We start from the raw sequence: 25,535 nt of genomic DNA on the forward strand, positions 1-25,535 counted from the left end.
GATATTGGGCAATGTAAATTGTGAAGTATTTATACAAATAATCTGCATAATATATTATGTTTTTATTGTAAATTATTTATATTACATTATTATACATAATTAAATAATCATCAATATAACATAATATATAATATATTAATATTGTTTTTATTTTTTTTACAATAAATTACTATACTATTTATACTAATTAATTAAAATTAAAATTAAATTAAATTAAATTATTTATTTTATTTAAATAAATAAATATTTATTTAAGCACTGCACAATATAAACTGAGTGACAGTATACTACAACTAAAGTAAAACTGTACGTACCAAAATTATATGCGATAAGATATTTATCAGTTTCGTTATTGGAATATATAGTGCATTCACAAAATGTCATTAGTGGACCAAAAGATAGACGTAACAATAGTAACATATAACTATTTATACTTTATAAGAAAAAAAAATAATATTAATATATTATATATTACTATGTCACTCAGTTTATATTATGCAGTGCTTAAATAAACATTTATTTATTTAAATAAAATAAATAATTTAATTTAATTTAATTTTAATTTTAATTAATTAGTATAAATAGTATAGTAGTTTATTGTAAAAAAATAATATTAATATATTATATTATGTTATATTGATGATTATTAATTATGTATAATAATGTAATATTAATAATTTGCAATAAAAACATAATATATTATGCAGATTATTTGTATATATACTTCACAATTTACATTGCCCAATATACTTCGGACATTGTATACAATGCCCGGTCACTGTATACAATGCCCGGGCATTGTATACATTGTCCGAATTTTCCACTTCGCCCGTAACATATATATGCGATACTCAGTCAATTGGCTCTTAGAATATGCAACTAAAAATATGGTTCACTATTTAAAAAATAAATAAAAACCTGAACAATTTATTATCATTAAAAAAAAAAAAAACAGACCTCAAAAATCAGAAATTGCAGCTACAAACAATTGGGATTTTAGGCACTTCTATATAATTTCGTCACTTCACTCATCTCGGAGTAGGATGATGGTATTGGTGAACCTAATTATTATCATACTTTTGAATTAAATAAATTATAGTATTTAAACAAATAACTTCAATCGAAACCTGTTTGACAACCTAGCTATATAGATAGTATTTCTTATTTAAAAATGTTCAATTATTCATAAAAAATTAATGATTTAACATTTCTAAAATGTATTGTATAAAATAAATATTAAAATGTAATATGTTATATGTATAATAGTGACCTTGTATATTAAAATGTCAAGTCTTAACACCTAAAGCTACAAATTCAATTACAATTTAAAAGAAATATTAATAAATAACATAGTTAGGTGTAGATAATTATAATAGATAATTTCAAACTTAAATCATAATAGGTATTAACATTTAAAATGTTTGAATGCGATATTAAAAATGTGTTAGTTATAGATAGAGAGGTATTTACTATTTACTATATACGTAAACAGTAGTGTATATATAAAATGGGGGTACCTATGTTTAAGTTTTATTTTGCTTTACTTATTAGTTATTACTGTCCTTCTAACTTACAATAGAATTCAATTACATTTAGTTATATCATTTATAGACCATTGGGTAAATTTAAAGAAATTTATATGTATTAATTAATATAATTATTAATTAATTTCGAGTTAATTAGACCTTATTGGCTAATAAGTGTGGAGGCGTTAATAAACGGGTCCACGAGTGCAATTGAGGTGAATAATAATTTAATTAATTATTTAGGTATAGTTTTAGGTGTAAAGTATAAGTTGGATAGGTTTTCATTTTTTTTCGGTTTATGGTTATCAATCTGTTAAATATATGAAAAACTTAATTTTTTGTATCAGTTTCGGAAGAAAAAGTTTCATTCACAATATATTACTATCATCAGGTTTTCGATAGTCCTCTTAATTGTTATTATTACAAATTCTCATCTTCCATTATCAGTTAATTTTAAATGTGAGTGAAAGTGATATAATAGTAAATAGTAATATGTTCTTATTGTATCTATCGTATTTAATATTCATGTGTATTGTGTATCCATTGTAAGTATATTTGTATGTACTATGTACATTTTCGTCGTTCATGTGTGATATACTGATATGTATTAATACAATACTAATGGGAATTCATTAAAAACTGAAAACATTGATATTAAACAATTAAACCATTAATCATCATTTAAACTATTAACTATTATACATGATACATGGCACATGCAATGATTTAAGTGATTTCAGATTTGTATCATATTACATTTTTTACAATAATATTTAGTTTGAAGTTTATAATAATAATATATTATATACGTTTATTGACCATGGCCTATGAGAACTCTGCAATAAATGTTCTATAATTCTAACAACCCCGAAATGTAAGGGTTATACTCTAACTGTGCCTATGTTTGGAGCCCAATAATTTTAGTAACCTTCATTTCTTCTTACGGTATTTATTAACTACTTACAGAATATATATAGTATATATAATTATATAGTGCTATAATATAAGTCGGGCATTATGACAAATGGACACTGAAAAGACTTTAGGGACAAAATAAATTAATAGGCACTTAATAATACTAGCTTGGTAAACAAATTAGTTAAGAAAAACATGGAGGGGTTTTTTAAATTCTTTTTTATGTTTCTTTGTATTCCATATAACTGCGTAATGCGTAATATAAAATAATTTATAGCTTTTTAGTTTACTTATACTCACTACTCAATATCCAGGGTATAAAATTTAAAATTTAATGTAGGATACCTTAATATACATAATACTAACTGCACTTGGTACGATATTTATAGAATATATTTAGGTATCTTTCATATTATTCATTGCTATACATTACAGAGACGGTCAAACGGTGGCAAAAGAGGATATATCCGATGACCTTTTTTTAATATTTGTAATAATATTATATATTATTGATATTATTTATGAAGTAAGTGATATGAATAATATTTGTTTTTAATAGTCTGATACAACATGAATATTTGTTCACAGTTTTTGATGTAAATTTCTTTTTTTTCTGATTTAAAACCAATTTGTTCTATTGGAGGTAAAAACAGAAAACTACACTTATAAAATGTATTTTAGTCTAAAAGAAAATATTTGTGTGAATAAAATAATTATTAAATTAACAGCTCCAGCATAGAAACAAATATATAATGTACCATAAAGCTTAACTTTCCAGGTTTTTTCTTCATTTCTTTTCGTTTTTTAACGTTTATTTGAAACATAGGATCTATTAAGTTTTTTACAATTATCATATTTGATGTTGGTAGGTATTTAGGTATGATAACATGAATAATATTATAAAAGGAATTAAGTACCCTGCAGAGATATTATTTTTATAGGTAGGTAGTTAAATTAAAAATATGATTACAATGTTAATTTAAAGCTTTAATATTTATAAATTGTGTTCCTAGATATTATGTTATTCTAGAGTAGTCTCAGTGATTTGGCTATTATAGCTGTTTGCGGTGTTGTGAATATAACCCCAAGTATAGAGAAGATATAAGAAGTATAAGATGAATTTGAGGGAAAAACCGATTTACTAATTTAGGCACAATTATTACCTATTAATACATTTTTTAGTTTATGTTTTTTTTATGATTCTCATTCTTTAACATGACAAAATTATTTAACTGCCACGAGTGCTACTGATATATTACGCACCTGTTTGATAATAATGAAATTATGAAAGTATGTATACAGTAGGTATCAAATGTTTAGCTAAAAACATTATTTTATTATTTTTACCTTTAGATATGTATACTATACATACATGCTTAAAACCGTGTCATGGTTAAGCTACTGCTCAATAAATTTACTCAATACATTATAATATCTATATTCTATAGTATTATACTACCTATATTATTCCGCATTATGTTATGTTTTTTATTTTAATAAGATGTATGTTTAATAAAAACTGTTGTCCCATATAATCTCATTTCCCAATATATCATATTTTATTGCAGATGGTTATCTAATGAAGATTCCTCTTAAACAAACTCGATACGCAACTAACCCGTTTACTATATTACGTGATCAAAATGTCCAGACAGCAATACGCTCTGACCTGAGGGGTCGCGCACGCGTTGCGACTTTAAGAGATAGCTGAAATTTCTAAGTCAAAATCCGTGTTGAGCCTATACTCTCCTATAGATTGACCTCAAACCTTTCTTATTCTAGTGAAGTATACCTACTATAATTCAATTGCACTCCAATGTCTGCGTTCTGCCATTCACTGTCCCTAGGACATTTTAGATGCCGTTTGAGTATGATTGTATACTGTGTATAATATTGTTTTTATATATTATCATTTACCCATTTTAATATCTTTGGAAAAAATGCACGCACAGGGTGATTTAGAAAGTCGACACAATATTAATGATACGGTCTGCATGCGCTCTTGACGTACCTACGTGTATAGAAATCACACATTCATTTATATATTGGCGCCAACAACGTGTTACGTCGTTACATACAAAACTCATTTGTTTCGGTACAAAACGTTCTTACCTACTTTTTGAACAAACCCACCAATCATACTTTTATTATTTATTTATAAACTACTCAATCAAAACGACATCCGACGTACCTACATGCGTAAATTGGCTACTAGGTATTACTTAATATTTTGGGTTCTAATAGGCAATTGTTCGTTACTTTAGTGAATTTTATACGCTATACTCACTCGCATATTAATTTTTTGTACAGTGCCTGTTTAACTGTTTATAGAGTAGAAACCGAGTCAAGATTCGGCACTTTCAATAGGGGATAGACTTTGATTTGAATGTTGAGTTTATACTTTATAATATTATAATTTAAGCTCTTGGCTTCTCTAGATTGGTATACTTCAATATAAATCTATATGTTTTAAAAATATAATTATTTTCTTTCAACTTAAATACACTGTACCAACAGTATCTATATACAGTATAATGTATTGAATATCGAGTCAATAATCATCGTTATATGCTATTTCACCTAATATATTATATTAATAATAACATAGCAATATTATGCTAATTTATTACTATATGCTATTACGATAAAAATGAAACAAAAGGAAATACAATGATAATAATTTTGTACTTCTTTATTTTTACACTGGGTAGCAGATAAGAAATATTATTTCAGTACAATTATATGCGCAAATAAGACGAGAACGAATGCCTTTCCCTCGATAATAATAACCGGATCCAAGCCCATAAACATAGATATAATACTGCTTTAGATCGGTAGTGGCTATTGCAGGTGAAAACGTTGAAATTATATCGATGTTGCTTATAGAACTGTAACAATCCGCTACTTTTATAATATTAAATAGATGATCAAAATTAAAATATCCGTATTTAAAATTTAAACAAAACTTGTTTTATAATACTTATTCATTATTGGTTTACTGTTTGAAATGTATTGGATTTAAATTACAAAATTAGTTTGTACTAAAATATATTCACTCTATAGGTATAATGAATAATAATGATAGAGTTCTACAAAATTACATAGTAGTACATAGGTACCTGTACTTACCGATTTCAGTTGATTATTAATATTTTTAAATACCTATATCATTTATTATATTACAACATACCATTTTTGTTCGTATCGAGTAATTTTAAATTATAATTTATTCATGTGTAATACTGTAATGCGTGTTATGTGTTTATGCATTTTTTTAACAAGTTTATTTGAGGTTGATATAATATTTAAAACATTTTAATGAGATGAGCGACACCCGGTTTGAAACTTAATACCCATAACGATTATATTATTATTTTATGGCAATGATTTAGGTCATTCCAATAAGAAAAAAGCGTGTACACTGACACTGTCGCAGTGCAGGTGTCGTGGTGACTGATGAATGACGAATAATTGAAAGGAAATTTACAACAGTTTAATGATATGTAGGTAGTAAGGTATTCGTACCTAATATTTTAATAAAATCAATATATAAAGTCTCATTACTGTAATAGCCAATAGGTTTAGTAATATTATAAAAGTCACCGTTCTTGTATTTAAAATTAATAAAGTGCAGACAGTTTAGTTTAAAATGAATACAATATTCTATGTTTAACATAAAATAATGAATTCCAATACAGAAATGTCTTGGCTTGATTAATTATTCTATGTACCAAGTCAGTTCTACCTACGATGTTATGGATAATATTAAGTAGGTATTAAAATGATTAATTAATGATAGTTTTTATATCAGTACAACCAGAAATAATGTATATTTTAATAGTAAAATGATATAAATAGGTAATATGTTAATTGTCTGAATGATGTATCGTACAAGGGTATTCATCATATTGTTTAATTGGGCTTACGATCTAAATTTAATTCTAATTATTCGTCTGTAAATATATTATTTTGGCTATATATAAAAAATTTCAACCATAAAATAAACACATTGGACGTCAGTGTCTTTATCCAGTAGGTATCCTCCAACGCAATATTATTTAAGTGATTTGGTTTGAATGGTGATTTATAATATTTTATAACCGGTGTGCATATTATATATTATTATTTAATAGGTAAGCACTATAGGTTAAGGTCGTGTTAATGCCGCTATTATTAATACATTTTATTCATAAAAAAAAAACATTATTTATTTACTGGATGAATATAGGTGCATACATAATCGAATTACATTTACATAATAGGTATACAAAATATACATTATATAATATATTGTAAATTAATATATCTGTATTATCTAATTACGTATATGAATTTAAAAATAAAAATATGTTCTATAATACTAAATATAACTTTTTAAATACATTTCAAATCTGTAGCTGAGCATTTCAAGATATTAAAAATGCGATATGGTTTTTGTCATCGAAGTATCAAGTTTTAAAGTTCATAAAATAAATAATGATTTCAAACTAGTTTTAAAACAATAATTATTATTATTGAATAATAACTATTTAATATAGAATATGGATAACAAGAAAATATTTTAAAAATATTAGTACACAGTAGGTAGGTAGTTATATTATGTTCCATAAATTATGTGGTATACGAAATATTTAGATAAAATGTTAAGTAAAAAGAAAAACACTGTACAAATAATAGATCGTTTGAAAAGGCTAAGTGAAAGTGTAGCAAACTTCAGTAACACGATGCGAATGGATTTGAATTTTTTAACGGTAATCGACAATCAACCTTGTATGAATGGAAATTAACGTTGTTTTTTGTATGACAAGATTCATGTGTTTATATTTTAAGCAAACAGTTTCACTTTGGAATAATCTTGTAAAGATAATTTAATGCAACACATTTTTTTCTCAAATGTATTTTCCATGTTGTCGTATTGTTGGTACCTACGTAAGTACTATTGTTACTTGTTACTTGTTAGTAATAAACGGTCGTCTAGTTATAGATGTGAAGATGTGATAACTTATAAGATGTGTTGTGTCTTAATTTTTAGAATTTCTACAATTAAGTTTGTGATGTCATCTTGTTATTATTATCTGTGAACAATTTATACATTGAACTTTTTTTTTGTTTAATTGGTATCTTCTAGAAACTATATCTATCTATATAAGAATGATTCCGTTGCGCCCATGCACCTATAATGGCTTATGAATATATGTTTCATAAATAATTATATTTTACTTAAAAATTGAATTTCCAAATAGGTGTGAACTAAGATTTTAACTGATCCCTCTATTATTAATCTCAACTGTATAAATAATTAAAAAGTATACATTTGTTTTTAATAAGATAGAACATCGTGTAATTATTGTTACTTAAAACGATGTTCTTCAACCGTTGTTTCTGGAAGCAATTTTTATCTAATTTCTACACTAGAGGGTTACATTTCCAGCACATTTCAAATTCGATTTTAGTTATTTTGTTGTAATTTAAAAAATATTATTCGTGGGTATTTTAGCTTTTAGAGTATATTATTTTATTGTATACACACAATGATGATATTTTCAAATGCATTTTTTTCGACAAAAATGAATTTAATCTACTGTACTACTGTAATCTAATATTAAAATAAATTACTTTCACAATTATTTAATAAAATATACTTAGTAATATTATAGGTTGACAGACAAATGATTTTATATCATTGAATTCAAATTTAACACGCATCTATTGCAGTGACACACTAGACACCTAATATCGTACAGCAGAGCGTATCCACTTAGCCGCTTTTATTTAGTTTTGGTATTCTCCGTCAAAAAGCTTGATGAAATGTTGATACATAGGTCCTCATATTTTGTTAGTACAGCACTAAAAATATAAAAATACAATATTACATACAACATATTTTTTTTTATAGATATTTGAAGTTCAATTTTTAATGAAATTAGATATATGAATTATCAAATAACAATTTTTGAGCAGGTAATTTGTTTCTACGATTCAAGTTATTTTGTTTTTATCAAAAATATATTAATTTTAAGGACTTTTCACCATTGCATATTATATATTATTATTTTCTACGTACTCGAATAATAAAATGTCAAGATACTTCTACTAATTTTAAGTTATTTATTATTTATACCGTGGTATAAAATGGCACAAACCTATTAACACAATAACACAGTTCTTTAATGTATAGGTACGTATTTTATATCTATATAATTTAATAATTATTATTATGCAATGTATGCGATGTTTTGTCAAAAATAAATTCAACCTACCATATTACCAATTATAAAAATAAATTACTAATAAAAACGACAGTAATATTAGTTAATCATGAAATATCTTCAGAAGTGGAGAATCTGCTCAGAATCGTTTTTCGTATGCATTGATTTATTATTAAATATAAATTAAAAACAATTATCCATTACAGTGACCTTCCTCTCTATGATGAGGTACACTTGATGTACTACACAAGTTGACTCACTATCCATACCCACCCCATTTTTCGTAATTTCCTCACCTCACGCAACTTTTCCTTTAATAATAAATGTATTTAAATTCTGATTTTCGGAATACTTAAATATATACTTAAAAATTATATTTTAAAATTTTTGAGATTTTTTACTACCTGAGAAGTGTGAAGTTTCCTTTGATACAAACTTCTATTATTCAAATGAGAACCCTCCTCCCACTATTTTATACTGTAAGTTAATTAATAGATTATTTTTGTGAAAACTTATGTGTTCTTACCTATACCTAATTCAAATTTCAAACGAGTAGTTTTTCATATTAATATGCTTATAGTTGTATACTAAGAATGATTGTCCTTAAAAAGGATTGTACAAAATTATTAAGTAGATGTTATACTAGATTTTGCATATATTTTTCTTAAACTATTTTTAAAAATTATAAACTTTGATAGATTAATATAAACTATAATTTTCATATCATCCTAGTACCCATATTTTCTATAAATAAATTACCACGAATCTATTACTCTATTACCCTTAGAATTTTAGAAAACAAAGTTAAATAAATCATAAGCTACTAGTTTGAATTTCGATTCTGATACGTCAAAAATGTTCAGTAAAATTATAACTATACGCTAAGTAGTTTACATTAATAAAAGGGGTTCTAATTTGAAAAACAGAAGTTTGTACCCCAGCAGTAGTGCAATATATTGATTACAGTACTCAATAGTCGTACACAAAAATCCTAAAAAAATAAAGTTATGGTCTTAAGTATATTTAAGAATGCTAAAAATCAGACTTTGAGTAACTAAATTATTGAAGAAAAAGAGGGTATATTACCTTATATTATTGCAAAGCAACTTTCTTATTGTTTCATTTTTGTTTGATACAAAAATATGTTTGTTGTTTTTGTAGTTCACTGCGTTTCTGACTTAATAGTTTACACTGATTTATTCAAAAAAATATCTTAAAACATTTCACTCGTAATTGTTAATTACTATGAACTATGATACCTATATTATATTTACTTAATTTTGGATAACATTTAGAGAGCCGTGTGAATTATTCTTGGAAGCGAAAACAAAATATAAAGTCATGTAATAATGGGTTTTTGAACAAATTACATTTCTCTTACGCAAAAGTAATTAATTTAAGTTTTTTATAATAAATTCCACTTCCTATACAACAACTACTCAATTAATTTCAATTTTTATGTTTAAAAATTCTATATTTTTCTAATATTTGTTATCTAATTTGTAAGAAAAGTTTGGTTTTTTACATATTATGTTTTGATATTTGATAGTTAATGTATTATCTATTCACAACTTAATATTAAAATAATAAAGTCACATAGAACAGTATATACAATATACATACCTATAAATACGTAATTGGTTTTGTTTTCCTACCAGTAGGTATAAGTACTCTTTATTTCCATATAACAATAATTATAATTACCATCTTAGATATGAAGGTAACAATGTTATAATATTGTGGATATCTTTGCAAAACTTTATATTTATTTTGTATTACTCTTTATCTTCTACGCAAGCATCGCCTTCAGAAGATAGATAATCATAAACTTATTTATAAACTCAACTTGTCAATGTTTTTATTTAATTAATAAAAAATTTTAAAAATACCACATGTCATGCAGAATAAAATATTTAACAAATATTTACTAATATTTATTTATAACTTTTAGTTGTAAGTAGGTAATTCATTTTTAGTCGGCAAATAAAAGAAATTAGAAAAGTTCTAATTGTATTATAATTCAATTATTACTAATTTTATTCGAGCAAAACAAAATAACAAAACTAGTTGAAAATTTAAAACTCAAATAGGTACCTTCGTTTTTTGTATTATTATTATTTTTTATTTAACTATTCTTTAAATAGTGCGCCTGACTTGTAATCATTATATTAAAGGAAGCGGCTAATATAAAAACAATTTAATGGCGGTAAGCTTATATTATAGTTCGCACTCATTTTTTTTTTCGTATTAACCAAAAATTAAATGTATGTATAACCTTATGCTATGATATATTAATGTAGGTATAATTACCAATTTTGATGGACTAGCGTTCATCGTGCGTGTTCCAATTGATTCTGGAGCGAATGTAATGGATTGAAATAATAATAACTTCATTCACTCATTTAAGTGTCAATTTTTTTTAAATTTTATATAATTGAATATTAATTGTAATTTTATATGTATTATCACGATTAATCAACTTTAATTCTTTTAAAAAACAGGTTTGAAGTACTAATAACTATTAAGTACTATTATACTGTCACCGTTATCAGTGGAAACCGTGTGGTTAACATGTTACCTATACCTACCCACTATAATATACCTACCAAAGTACCAAATATAGTTGAAAATAATCAACTACTTCATCGTGGACAGTGTGGTTAGGTGGTTATTAAATGTGGTTTTTAATGACTAGTGAAATCGTTTTACCTTAACAATATTATTCAATTCGGTGAACAGTATGAAAACTCTTAACCCAGACCACACACGCAGCTACGGTACACGGTGATAGTGGAATACCTGCAATAGCGCATCTCCTGAAAATTGTCAAAAAAGTATATTTTATCCAATTTTCAATTAATTTTTTAACAATTGTTTAGGATTTAAAAACTTCATTAAATTTTACATTTATCAAACTTGTATAGGTACTAGCTAAAAATAAACATTAAAAAAAACTGATCTAAAGGGATGTTCAATTCGGTCAATTCAGTTTCCTCGTACCTATCATTTTTATTTTATAATCATTTATTATTTTTATTTTTATTTTTATTAAAATAATATTTTTATATAGATCAAAATTTAAAAGCAGTGATTTAGTATTCCCTAATTATCTATAATTTTTAGTATACAAATATTTTAAATATATTATATTTATAAAAGTTAAAATATTAAATCGTTATTTTAATATGTATATAACAATAAGCGGCAAATAATTAATATAGATTTTCGTAGTAGTATGTATTAATGGTATAGTCGTGCATGTAGACTGTAGTAAGTGTAATAACTATACCCACACGACTAATATATAAGAATCTAATAATTATTAATTAATAACAGTTAACCGATAGGCTATTTATTAATTTATTCATTATTGTTATTTGATTTCCATTTGATTTGCAGGTAAATTTTAAATAGGTTTTATATTATATATACAAGTATTACCTAGGTATTTATATATACAAGTATTACCTAGGTATATATAATATATAATACAATATACCTAGCAAGGTAATCTAATTTGTGTGTACATACTTATCTTAATTATATTTATATATAAAATAGAATCCGCACTACAATGCAATAAAAGTATTAGCTAGAAGAAATAATGAAGCACCATACGTAAGTATAGTAGTATACCTAATATAGTAAAATTGTTCTGTAGGTAATATATAATAAGATTGATTGTTAAAACGAATAAACGACATCAACAACATTTTGTTAAACAGTCTATAATTCATATTAGTTGTGCACAACTTTTCATAGTAAATATCATATTATATTGTTAACAACTGATGTTTTTAAAATATGACCGTGGAATGATCGTTTATATAACTGGAAAAAAAGAAAAATGTACTAGTCATCTCCTACATAATAGTTTTTGTGTTATACCTATTTATTTCTTTATACATATTTGATATAAACAACTACTACACCAGTACACCTATTACAGTCTTTTCGTCAGTTCACTTTGCTCTCTTCTTGCATATTTCTTTCACGCAGACATGGTTTGATTTACACCATGCTATATTATATTTTTATCGTCTTGGTAGGGGGAGTGAAGTCACGCGTATTGAACGAAAGAAAGTCTGTTTGCAGTTTATCTTCAGATATTCTCTATAAGCGTGTTAGCTTTGGGTCACGATATTCGGCCTTGTTACAAATATTATGAAATGGCAACGATAAATAATGTTGTTATTTTTAAGGTCATGAAGAGTTATCAGCGAGCAAGAAGTAAATGTATAGCTGCAGCCACATAATAATACATCACGGTGTATTCGACCTTTACAATCTCAAGTCAAAGTTTAGAAATTAGAACAATTTAAAATTACCTAGAATAATTAGTAGACCCATAGCTCGTAGTAAAACGCAACCAGTCATCTATAATTTTACTTCACTGGTATTTTTTTTTTATTGCTAGTTTGGATTATTTGTGTTTTAGATTCTAGGGGGAGCGATGGTTTTATGTACAATAATGACTTGTTTTATTTGGTCTGAACACACTTTTTATAGCAAAAATAATGCTTCAATTTGTTATAATAGGATGGCTTGTACTAGCAAAATAGATCTAGTTTGTACCTACTTTAGAGGTCAAAAGTAAAAAATGATCAGTAGTTTCTCAAAACAATCGGGAAAACAAAAATTAATTACGGAAAACGAGAATATTAACGCAAGACTAGACTATAATTCCAACAAAATGTGATGTTTTTTTGTAATTCAACAAGAAATAACCAACTAGAAACTCGACATTTTTATCAAATATTTTTACTAGTATACTATACACAAGACAGAATTTTCAACTAATTTTGGCTTTGTCTTACAGATATTTTAAATTTCTATAACCTTTTTTTAGTTAGTTTTTTTGATTGATGTCCATATTAAGCTGTATAATATATACTATTACATATTTTCTAATTATGGTTATAAATCGTCCTTTATGTATAGAGTATTATAAAAAATTAATGTTACAGAAAGGAGAAAGTAGGTTGTACGAAAATTAGAGTTATGATTAATTAATGATTAACAATCCTCTGTTTTAAAGTACATTTTAGAATTTGACATAATCAGAAAAATACATTAACAATTGTTGTTATTTAAATGTTATATAAAGCAAGGAACCTAGTCATTCGCGATGACTAATCTACCATGGTCTGTGATAAAGTAATACAAATTTGAGGTGTTATTATTGTTTTTGTTTTGTATAGACATATTATATTAATACATGCACATATTTTACCTTAAACATTTATATTTCACAACAATAGTACTTATGCTGTTATAATGAATTCAATTATTTATGAATAGACATTTATAAAAGGAAATCTGTATGTTGTTACTAAAAATATTACAACTCTTTTGTTTTATCACCACGCACTTGCCTATACACTCAAGCTCAGATGAAAACAATCGTTATCTCAGTACCCAAGAGGATGTAAGCGTAAAATATACCTTTGTCAAAAACACCTAAACCATAATAAAAAACGCTCTTCAAATTTATAATTTTGTAGCTAAGCTGTTCAAATGGAATTAGGATAAACATAGCATCTATATTAGAAAATGTTCTTTATATAAGCGAAAAGCCGGTATTAATCATCTATAGGTGCTTCAACATTGTAGGCTTTTCTTAAATACAATACATTTTATAAATATTACATATTATAATTTATTGTTTAAGATTATTTAAATGTTATCAGCGCATAAATTGTTTAAATAGTTAAAAATAAATAAATAGGTAGTAAAATGCCTATAGGTACTTAATGTTTCTTAAATAATAATTATTAGGATTAACATTTCCTTAGGTAATGTTTACCTAATTTACATAGTTTAGTACCAACTACCAATACGGCAATGCGATAAATTAGAAGTGCGGTTTTGCTATGTATAACTAACAATACATTGAAAGATACGTAATGAATACAGTATAATACAATTTAAGCTGGCAATTGGCATCCATAAAAAATAGTCAATGGTGAAACCACTTTACCGCTATATATATTCTATATGTGTTATAGTTTAATTTAAACTACGTCCTGATTCAACCTGCCTTTCTATTTTTAATTATTTTAATTCAAGTAATTTAATTTATCTCCTCGATCACCGACATCAACTTTGTCATATAATATAATACTTCTGATTCCTTCTTTTTTCTTTTTGTATCCTCATTATATACGCTATAATGTTATATGTAAAACAAAATATAAATAATTGCCAGTAAGTAACCAAAATATCATTAAAAATAATTATATCGATATTCGACAGGTACATACCAATGAATTTCAATAACTGTAAACAAAGTCCTTCTCCGTCTTTGTCTTCGCTCGTATTCCGTAAATTCTGTATAGACTACATTATATTTTTCTACTAACTTCTGTCTTAACTTTTAATCTTAAGATTATTATTTTAATATGTGTAAATATATAATTTAACAACACAATTAAATAGGCTCCTATTATACTAAATATATCGTGTGTAGGCAGCTGAGTGGCTCTATCTGAATTATCAATCTTAGACTTTTATATAAGTGCCTATAACATAAAAACATAAAATAGTTTTCTTTATTTTGAATACTTATGTTGAGTAGGTAGTTAAACAGAAGTTGAAGACATGGAATGGGGCTCTTGCAGGTATCGTATTGAGATATTTCGACGGGTAGGTTTAGATGCGATTAATATTTGAAGACTTGACTTTGAGCCCCAAAGTTGGATACCGTTAGTCCATATTTTTAGCATATACTATACAAAAATGTCCATATTTGTTTTTGCTTAATAATAATAATTGATGACCTGCATGTACTTTCGTGGACTGATTCATTCCGAGCTATATGGTATTGTAAAATATACCTAAATTGTAATTTAATATTTATTAGTTGTTTATTTCATTTCCATACCGTGGTCTGAAACTTTTATGCCAAGTCACATGAACAATTGATTCGTTTAATGATTTACTAAAATTGAATAAACAAATCATTGACAATTAAATCGTGTTTAAGGGATCATATAATACAACCATTATAAATGTTGAGCGGTTGTATATATATTATATTATGTAACCCAGCACTCTTACAAGTGTCGTAAGCCGAGATTAATCTAAAAACGTTATAAAACTTACTTCCTCCCAAGATTAACTCAAAATCTAATACATGTTTAGATTCGTCTAAAACATATGCTAGCTGAATGTAAAAAAATCAGTTATTATACATATTGTTGTTATTATTGCGTCTTGCGCAGTACCTATAATAAATATTATATACCTATATATAACCTGACGTATTGATAGATAGGTACCTAGATCTATACATAGATACTGCGATAAATGATAACGTATAAAATATTATATCTATATATTATGTTTACAACGACCTAATACAAATCATATACACTGTTTATCGATAATTTGTATTTTACCTTTTAACATGGTCGTTTCTTTAATTGTTTTGTTCTCGGTTACAAGCAGCCAGAAGAGAATAGAGCGTTACGGCTGAAAAACGACCGATACGGTTTAATGTCTGTCGACGATCCGTCGATCTACAGGCACGTAGATAGCTCGCCAAGTTCTCTGACCGATGGCCAGGCAGAACTCTTTACGCCTTTTTCGACATTAAGCAGTTACCTGGACGAGGTTGCGTACGTGGCCGCTGGTGGTCTCAGACACGGAGACGATGCGTATTCACGTAACAAATTCAATCAATTGGCGAGCGATAGCCTGCGAAGCAACCGGCCAGTGCCTGACACTAGAAACGCAAAGTGAGATCGACTATATTATTATACATACCAATCTTCCAGTAACCTATAATATTGCTGTTTAAACAATTTTAAATGTGTAACACGAAAAAAATCTGATAATTTTACAATTTAAATGTGCAGTCACGTCTCTCTATATATATATACTAAAAAAGCATGCCCGCACTCCCTGTTCTTTTTCAATAATATATTAATTCAAAATTTAATTTTTGGAATCTTTAAATGTATTTAGAGACAATATTTTTAAATTCTTGAGATTTTTTATTCTACTCAAGGAGTGTCTGTGGTGTTGCAAATTTATATTCTTTGAATGAGAAACCCCCTTGGTTTACTGTAAATTTTATTATTTAGAGGATAATTTTTATTAAAAAAGTTGGAATTGATGTACCTAATTCAAATTTCTTACGAGTAGTTTTTCAGTGATTAAAATTCTTATACTAAAGATAATTACAGTATATAATGTTACAAATAATTACATAAAAATAATATAAAGTAGATAAAAATTATTAAGTTGTAAACTTATATTGATTCTAGTATTTATCATGCTTGGATCATTTTTAAAAATTATTTCTATTGGTTAGACGAATATTAATCACTAACATTTTCAAATCACAATATCCTCATATCTTCCAAACCCATTTTCATAGATCTATATTATCCTCAGTACGCAAAATTAAATAACTGAAAAACTACCCTTGATACATCAACGTTTTCAAAAAAAAATGATCAGCTAAATAATTTATAGAAAAAAACGGAGGTTCTCATTTAAAAAACAAAAGTTTGTAACTCCATAAATGTATATAGGACACTCTTTAAATAGTGAAACAAATCCGATGAATTTTAAAGTACTATGGTATTTAAGCATATTTAAAAATTACAAAAATCAGATTTTGAATAATTGCATTATTGAAGAAAAAAAGGGGTGTTACAGTATAAGTATCTAATTCCGTATTGTGCTTACCTACTAAATTATATGCAATAGGAAGAAACGTTAAATAGACGATAGTGCGTCAGTAAGAAATTAACATTGAAATATTTGAAATATTCAAATTAATCTGTATCACGACAATTTTTCATTTTTAATATTCAGACAGGCACTATAATTATATAAAAATTATTTCCTTTCATAAACGAATTGTGACAGCATATTGTTACGAAGACGAGAAATTGTATGCGGTCAGTAATTTCGAGATTTATTGTCTTATAAATATGTTCAATTGTAGAGGATTAAAATATTATATTTTTTACTATTATTGGGTCAGCCAAATTTCTCAGAGTAAAAATAATTCCTTATTTATGTTAAATTCAAGTTTATATCATAATAATTACTTATTTCGTTGTTTTTTTTATCAAGATGTTTAACAAAGAAATATCGCATTGATCTACCTCAGACAAGTGTCATCATCACCTTTCATAACGAAGCCAGGTCTACTCTTTTGAGAACAGTTGTCAGGTATTATTTGAAATCATGTTTTTTTCCATAACAATATATTAGTTGTACATCTTGTACCTTCAGTTCATTTTAATTCACTGAATAATTATTTTATTATTATCTTAAATTTTAGCGTTTTAAATAGAAGTCCCGAACATTTAATAAAAGAAATAATTCTAGTGGACGATTTCAGCGATGACAGTAAGTATTTTATGACAACCATTAAATCTCGTTTTATATTATAAATATATTATACAACAATAAAATTATCATTATAGCCAAAAATCGATCTCATATTAATTGATTAACTATATACTAATAGATTTTTATTTTTACTTAAAGGTACTGATGGACAAGAATTATCAAAAATACAAAAAGTGAAGCTTATCAGAAATGAACAAAGAGAAGGTAAACATATATCCGACTTAAAGTTATAAAAATTGATTTAAATTCGATTAATTAAATTTGATAAGTTTCATCTTTCTAAAAGCCTAATGTTTAACATTTTCATATAATATTTTCTAACCCAACTGTTTTATTTATTTATATATATATTTATTTAAAGGCCCACGAGGGCTCAAGTACAGTATAATTATACTACAATGTTAAGCTTAACAGAAAACAAAATAAACATATTATAACTAATAACAGAGATTTATAGTAAATAATTAGTAAACTTGAGCAAATAAAATACGAAAAACAAATGTTTTATTTCCATAAATATATATTGTAAGTGTTGTAGATGTAATTATTAATTGATAATTGTATACTATATTTATTCTATAAAGCATGGCTTATACTATTTGAAGTTTATAAATGTATACATATATGGACACAAAATGAAATTATAAGAGCTTAAGTACTAACTATTTTTTATTAATATTTTAAAACAAAATTATATGTTTACCACAGGGTTAATGAGATCTAGAGTTCGCGGCTCAGAAATTGCGACGGCACCAGTGCTTACATTTTTGGACAGTCATGTAGAGTGTAACGTGAATTGGCTTGAACCACTTTTAGACCGTGTAGCGGAAGTATGTGATTTTGTTGTAATCATTGTTGCGTCTAACACGCGTGTCTTACCAAAATATAATATTATGCAATGTCGGGAATAAGACTTAATAGGTAATTTTATTTTAATAGGACCCGACTAGGGTGGTGTGCCCAATTATCGACGTCATAAATATGGATAACTTCCAATATATAGGAGCTTCGTCAGAACTAAGAGGTGGATTTGATTGGAATTTAGTGTTTAAATGGGAGTATTTGTCAAAAGAAGTCAGAGCTCAACGTCAAAAAGATCCAACTTTACCAATCAGGTAAATTAATTATTTACAAATTTTAAATGGTCTATAAGACTACGCCTAATATAAGACTCTCTATAACTGCATAAATTTATCGGTTACCATATTTACCACTTATATACTATTTGAGATTATGAGATGTGAGAATACAATGTTGTAACAATAATAATAACTGTGTAGGTACAATTTACATTCGTCACCCTTTAACTCAAGTGGTACCCAACTATAATATATAGTATTATATTATTATGTATAGGTACGCCCGCCTTTATTTTATTTGTGGGTCGTGTACAGATTTAATTTACATACCTACCTATTCAAGAATAATACCAATGAAAAGTTTAAACAAATTATAAATTAAATACCTAACAAATAACAATTGCAGTGTTTACATAGGTACAAATATTTACCCTGATTGTGTTTAGTTTGTAATAATATGTACCTAAATGGCTACATTTAAAACTAATATTATAATATGTTAAAAGACAGTCCCATATGCATAGGTATTATAAATAATACAAACAATGTTTTGTTTGATTTCACAGAACACCGATGATTGCTGGCGGTTTATTCGTGATGGACAAAGATTATTTCGTAAAACTTGGAACATATGACAAGGAAATGAACATTTGGGGTGGTGAAAATTTGGGTAAGGAGTGGTTTAAAAACTATTAAGTAGGTACTGAAACTATATAATATACCTATAGTTGTACGCGATCAACTCGTATTTATATGATAAACTATTGAAGAACCATATAAATAAAATAAATTATAATGCACGTAATGATGAACAAATAATGTCGATCGTTTTCATTGCGCGCGTATATATACCTATGTTTTTTTTTCATTTGCAGAAATATCGTTCAGGGTGTGGCAATGTGGTGGTAGCTTGGAAATCATCCCTTGCTCGCGAGTGGGGCATGTGTTCCGGAAGAGACATCCTTATACGTTTCCGGGAGGCAGTGGCAATGTTTTCGCCCACAACACTCGTCGAGCAGCTGAAGTATGGATGGACCGTTATAAGCGATACTATTACAATGCCGTGCCACTATCTAGAATCGTTCCATTTGGAAAGTATGCTATTCGCAATTATATAGTACCTAATAATGTGTTCTAAAAATAAGTAAAAGTCGATGACAATAATTTAATGTGTATTGTTGTTGTGATTTTCTAGCATAGCAGATCGATTGGCGTTGAAGAAAAATCTCGGCTGTAAACCGTTTAAATGGTATTTGGATAACGTTTATCCGGAACTTAAATTGCCAGCGACTGTGGACGAATTCGTGGGCAGTATTAGACAGGGCTACATGTGCTTGGATACATTAGAAAACCAAGTTGGAAAAACGGCAGGCATCTTTCCTTGCCACGATTACGGTGGCAATCAAGTATGTACATAATTATACAGTTTACAAAACCATACCTTTGCAAAGAACTGCAGCAGCGTTATTATAATACAAAATATATAATAGTATAAACCAAATTATTATAATTAAAATAATTTTTTTACAGGAATGGACATTTACAGTAGGTGGATCGATTAAACATGATACAATGTGTTTATCTCCGACAGATTATTCATCCATGAGCTTAATAATTATGAAACCCTGCGATTCAACAACCGACGAAGTTAGTATAAAAATTATTTATTTGTTGTTGTAGCATCGTGAATTCTGCGGGGTTGTTCAAATTGAAATATGAAAATATTATTATCCGCGATGCTCGGAGTGTCGAGTTGTAGTTCACGTTAGTTCGAATCAATAGAATGCATACTTATTGTTCCCATATTTATACCAAGTCCGACATATTTTAAACGAGTATATTGCGTTCCTACTTTAAAATATGTACCAGCCTACACGGTTACGCTTAATTTGAGGATTGAAATTGAAAAAATAATGTTGACGCACACTCTTACATCACAGAGAATAAAATCCGATGATGAATTAATAACCAGATAATGATCAGTTTTTAAAACATAAATCTATAGTAAACTTTTAACGTTTTTTTTGAAAATTACGAAGAAATTACAGGGAAAACACATAGTATGGATTTTTAATTATTATTATACATATATACCAGAACTTTACACACGAATTTTCCCAGGTTATAAATTATAAGCTAAATTTACATCCAAACAGTAAAATTATCGAATTGGTACAAAAGTATTTTAGTATAAAATAACACCCCACGTGCTTTCAAAACACCAAATAAATACCGAATTTTTTTCAAAATTATTTCAGGATTTATACTTAATAACCGCGTATTCATGTAACATATTCAACACCTAATACCTATTTATTGCCCTACTTACACGATTATGTTTATCATTGTTTTAGTGGAAATACGACGAAAACACTAAACAGCTAAGGCTTAAAGTCGTTAACCTATGTTTGGACACGCTTGGAGTACACGACATGATAAGTATAAACGTATGCGATAGTCTCAATTCAAATCAGAAATGGGAATACTTGGTTGCAGCAGGAATCGATAATAAAGTTTAAGTCCTACAAAATGGTAACCAATAGACAGAAATACAGAATAATATAATATATGTTTATTGATTTCCGAAATCAAAAGTAAAAACTACTTAAACGAGAATCCAAAGGTCAACTTTTTTTATAGTTTTATACATTACACAGGAAACACATCAAATAAATACCTACAATGATGTTTATGATTATTATGTACCTACACAGCACAATTAAGTTATTACTTATATTGTACTGTGATCAATGTTAAAACAAATTGATTTGAGTTATCTTATTACCTTTATCTAAGATTATATACGTATAGCCATTAGCCGTATATAATATAAAGGTACAGTTAGCACATATTATATTATATAGCCGAAATGTTTAGTTTTAAAGTCATTTTACATTTATCGAAAACTTTAGTATTATTACTTTAATATTATAATAAATCTTTAAGTAGGCGTAAACTTATCTCTTATACAATCCTATATATTATATGAATATTTTGTATTATGTATGATTATTTTTAATTTTAACTTAGAATATATGTCTAAGGTAAAAATATAGTTTTATTTGAAATGTAAATATAATACTATGGTTAATTTTTTTTTGACATTTTTATACAATTTTTTTTTGTGTTATTTTATTTTTAAGCATTATCATTATTATTTTATTTTATATGTAATATAATATGTATCCTTGTAAAATACTTTATAATTGATAAGGCTGTGATTTAAATCTTACCATGATTATTAAATGATATGTACTTACATATACACTATTGTAAATACCTAAATTATTTTTATTTTTTCATTCTATATTCTATTTCAAGTGTCAAGTTTATAATATAATATTTTAGTACCTATCTATTACTGTACAATTAGCCAATCATGGGTTTATTATCTATAGCCTATAGATAATCAAAGACTGCGGTTAATTCAGAACTTATACAATTTTACACGAATGTTATTTTTATTTTTAATTAAACGTTTTAAGTTGATAATATATTATAGATGAGTACCTACCTACATATACATTATACATATAAAATGTAGCTTTGTAATTTTAATTTACGATGAAGGTATCTAACCTAACCTTAAAGTTCCTCACCAATGTCCATAACATAAACAATTTATTTTGTAGTGGTTAGTATATGCATCAACTATTACTATAGCAAACAAATTTTGTCGATGAATAGTCTATGATTCGTGTGATGCAAGACTGCAAACTAATAACGTACCTGCACATTATTATAAAGTAATTAGTCAAAACTATTTTGAAATGATTTCGTGTACAAAATGTACCTACGAACGTATCTTCAAATGTCAAGTATCCTATACTATCACAGTATCACCGTTTAGGCTCTTGTCGATCCGTCTGACAACTGGAAAAATTGATCAACGACAGCCGAAATGTACCTTTAGTTGCCTAACCAAGATTTCACTAAATAAATCAAACAAACCATCGAGAACAATTATATCATTAAAATATCTTAATTATTCGTGATTGGGTATTTATCTAAATTCTTATAGACAGTGACGTACCATTGGGTGGTAACCATCACCTTATCCCCCCGCAAAAAATAAAAATAAAAATTCTGGATACGCCACTGCTATTATAAGTAGGTATCCATTTTCAAAACAGCGATAATATTATTATTTTATGCATACATTTGATTTTGCATACCTACAGCACTATTTTCGTATGAGCTGTAGTAAAATATACAATATACGCACAATACCAATGAGCCATGAATAATAATAATAAAAATATAGGTACAATTTCTAAATATTTTTAGAACTTGATAATAAATAGAAAAACAAACAAAAAGCCCTTGCCAATTCAGGGTCGGCTTTGTTGATTTTTAATTTTTGGATGATTATTAAGATTTACTATTCATAATATATTATGCATATATTTTATTACAATATGATTAAACTGAATTCTACTTCAGGCAGTCACAAAATGAGAAATTTTCAGAACCGGAACTCATTTTTTTTCGAGTACAGAAAATTATAACCATTTTTTAACACTTCAGTTGTAACTTGTAGGTACTATGAAACTATTCTCATGGAATTCATCTCGTACTGTGCAGTGTGCGTAATCTCGGATATATCTCATCATACATTATTTTAAATATGGAAGGCAACTTATTAGGTGCCTCATTATTACTGAGTTACATTTTTATAATTATCCTATTTACCACGAACACTCTTGAAGTACTTATTCAAAATTTAGATTTTTTTTCATTCCAATTACCAAACCCACTTGATCAAGAAATTGATAACAAAATAAATAGAACGATATCTAGAAGTCTGTTGGTCCAAACCAGTATAAAATTATTCCACACTATCCTGCTATTGTTTCCACACCGCTGGATAATGAACCGCGTCAATATGGAGCAAAATGCAAATATCCCGGTGCTTTTTTCCCCACCTGTTGGCTGTATGAGTGAGCGAAATTCTAGTATTATGCAACTAACCACGGTAGCAGTCAATCTGTTCATCGGTATAGTATTATTATAATTTTTTTTACGCAGTAGGTACAACATACACGATTAGGAGCATAGCTTATGCAATCAAATATTATGCTGTAAAATATAAGCCGTATTGCCGTCTGTCGTGTCGAAAAGTTGAGCTCGGCCCTTGGAGTGCCTTTTGGTAATAAATTATGCCTATAATACAAAAAACAATAATACAAAAGTGGTTAAGTGAATATCGCTCTGCTGTATAGCAGGTTACGAATGGGTCACTGCGACGGATAGTGTTAAATTTGAATGCAATTATACAAAATCATCATTGTATACGAAAAACGAGTCTGAGCTTCATTTTAAAAATATTTAATTACAATAAATAATTTGTAATTTTTCAATTTGATAAATTTTTTTAAAATTTGAACTTTACATGCTTATGTATTTTTAATATTTTTCAACTTCTAATGTAACAATATATCAGATGCCTTTTATTAAATTTTAACGCTTTTTGACCCAACAAATAGATTTTACTGACATTCATAGAAAAAAATTGAAAATGTCTGTAAACAGATGAAAACTGGTTAAAATATTTTGAACATTTTATTGAGTGTATGAATGAATAAAACAAACATATTTCAAGTATCAACAGTTGTTTGTTTTGAGTTGCAACAAAATAAGAAAATCTCTACGTCATGATAAATTGAGTGAATATCCAATGTTTTAAAAATGTCAACTTCAAACGCTCATAAAAATTTAATTTGATTTTCCAGTAGACATTTTTTTTTTTTTTTGACTAAGATAGACAAATTTATTAGGAATCTTGTATTCAATTTTAAAATCTTTGATTTAAAAAAAAAAAATGTTTATGCATTTCTAACCCAAATGTTCGTGATTTCTACGTACGTTGTCAAAATTCGAACTTTGAATGCTTATAAAAAAAATAATGCCTATGTATTTTTAATATTTTTTTAGTGCTACTGTAACAATATATCGGGAGCCTTGTATTACATTTTCACGCTTTATGACCAAACGAATACAATTTTATTGACATTCATGGAAAAAAACTAAAAAGTTGGATTTCCCAGTGGATCATGGTTGTGAATGATTCAACACAACAATATGATTACAACGGCCGTGACGAAGTAAGTGCATTTTGTTTCGTCATGGCAACGGCCGAACAGAATACAATAAAAGTACACACGACAGACTGTTTAGCTTATTAACCGCGGTTATAATCACGGTAGTTGTTTAGTTCAATACGTTAATAACTTTACTCCACCGTTGTGTCACCCACCACCGACAACCGGAAACCACCTGGCTTTGCAAAATATTATAAATAGGTCCATGATGCACGAACGTGTCGGTGTTGCGTGATCGTTAAAATATCTGATAACACCCACGATAAACAAAAAACGTAGTGATAAAATACTTATTACTTATTATTATTATGTGATTTTCGAAAATCCAATCCT

General features: G+C 27.0%; 1 protein-coding gene across 2 annotated transcripts in view; it reads left to right on the top strand.

The window, feature by feature from the left end:
• The window catches only part of LOC111036646 (polypeptide N-acetylgalactosaminyltransferase 2-like), a 32,603-nt gene extending 10,848 nt beyond the window's left edge, over window positions 1-21,755 (top strand). Inside the window, exons 2-12 of one of the 2 annotated variants that reach the window (XM_022318752.1) lie at window positions 16,097-16,389; window positions 17,741-17,839; window positions 17,952-18,019; window positions 18,161-18,226; window positions 18,731-18,852; window positions 18,962-19,137; window positions 19,668-19,771; window positions 19,977-20,196; window positions 20,297-20,507; window positions 20,632-20,748; window positions 21,456-21,755. In XM_022318752.1, the coding sequence (XP_022174444.1) occupies window positions 16,097-16,389; window positions 17,741-17,839; window positions 17,952-18,019; window positions 18,161-18,226; window positions 18,731-18,852; window positions 18,962-19,137; window positions 19,668-19,771; window positions 19,977-20,196; window positions 20,297-20,507; window positions 20,632-20,748; window positions 21,456-21,620 (1,641 nt within the window). In that variant the 3' untranslated portion in view covers window positions 21,621-21,755. The remainder of the gene's footprint in view (window positions 1-16,096; window positions 16,390-17,740; window positions 17,840-17,951; window positions 18,020-18,160; window positions 18,227-18,730; window positions 18,853-18,961; window positions 19,138-19,667; window positions 19,772-19,976; window positions 20,197-20,296; window positions 20,508-20,631; window positions 20,749-21,455) is intronic. The other variant, XM_022318753.1, reaches the window with a different exon arrangement.
• The last annotated feature ends 3,780 nt before the right edge of the window (window positions 21,756-25,535 follow it).

This window comes from Myzus persicae, unplaced genomic scaffold (genome assembly GCF_001856785.1).
Source record: "Myzus persicae strain clone G006 unplaced genomic scaffold, MPER_G0061.0, whole genome shotgun sequence".
NCBI lineage: Eukaryota > Metazoa > Arthropoda > Insecta > Hemiptera > Aphididae > Myzus > Myzus persicae.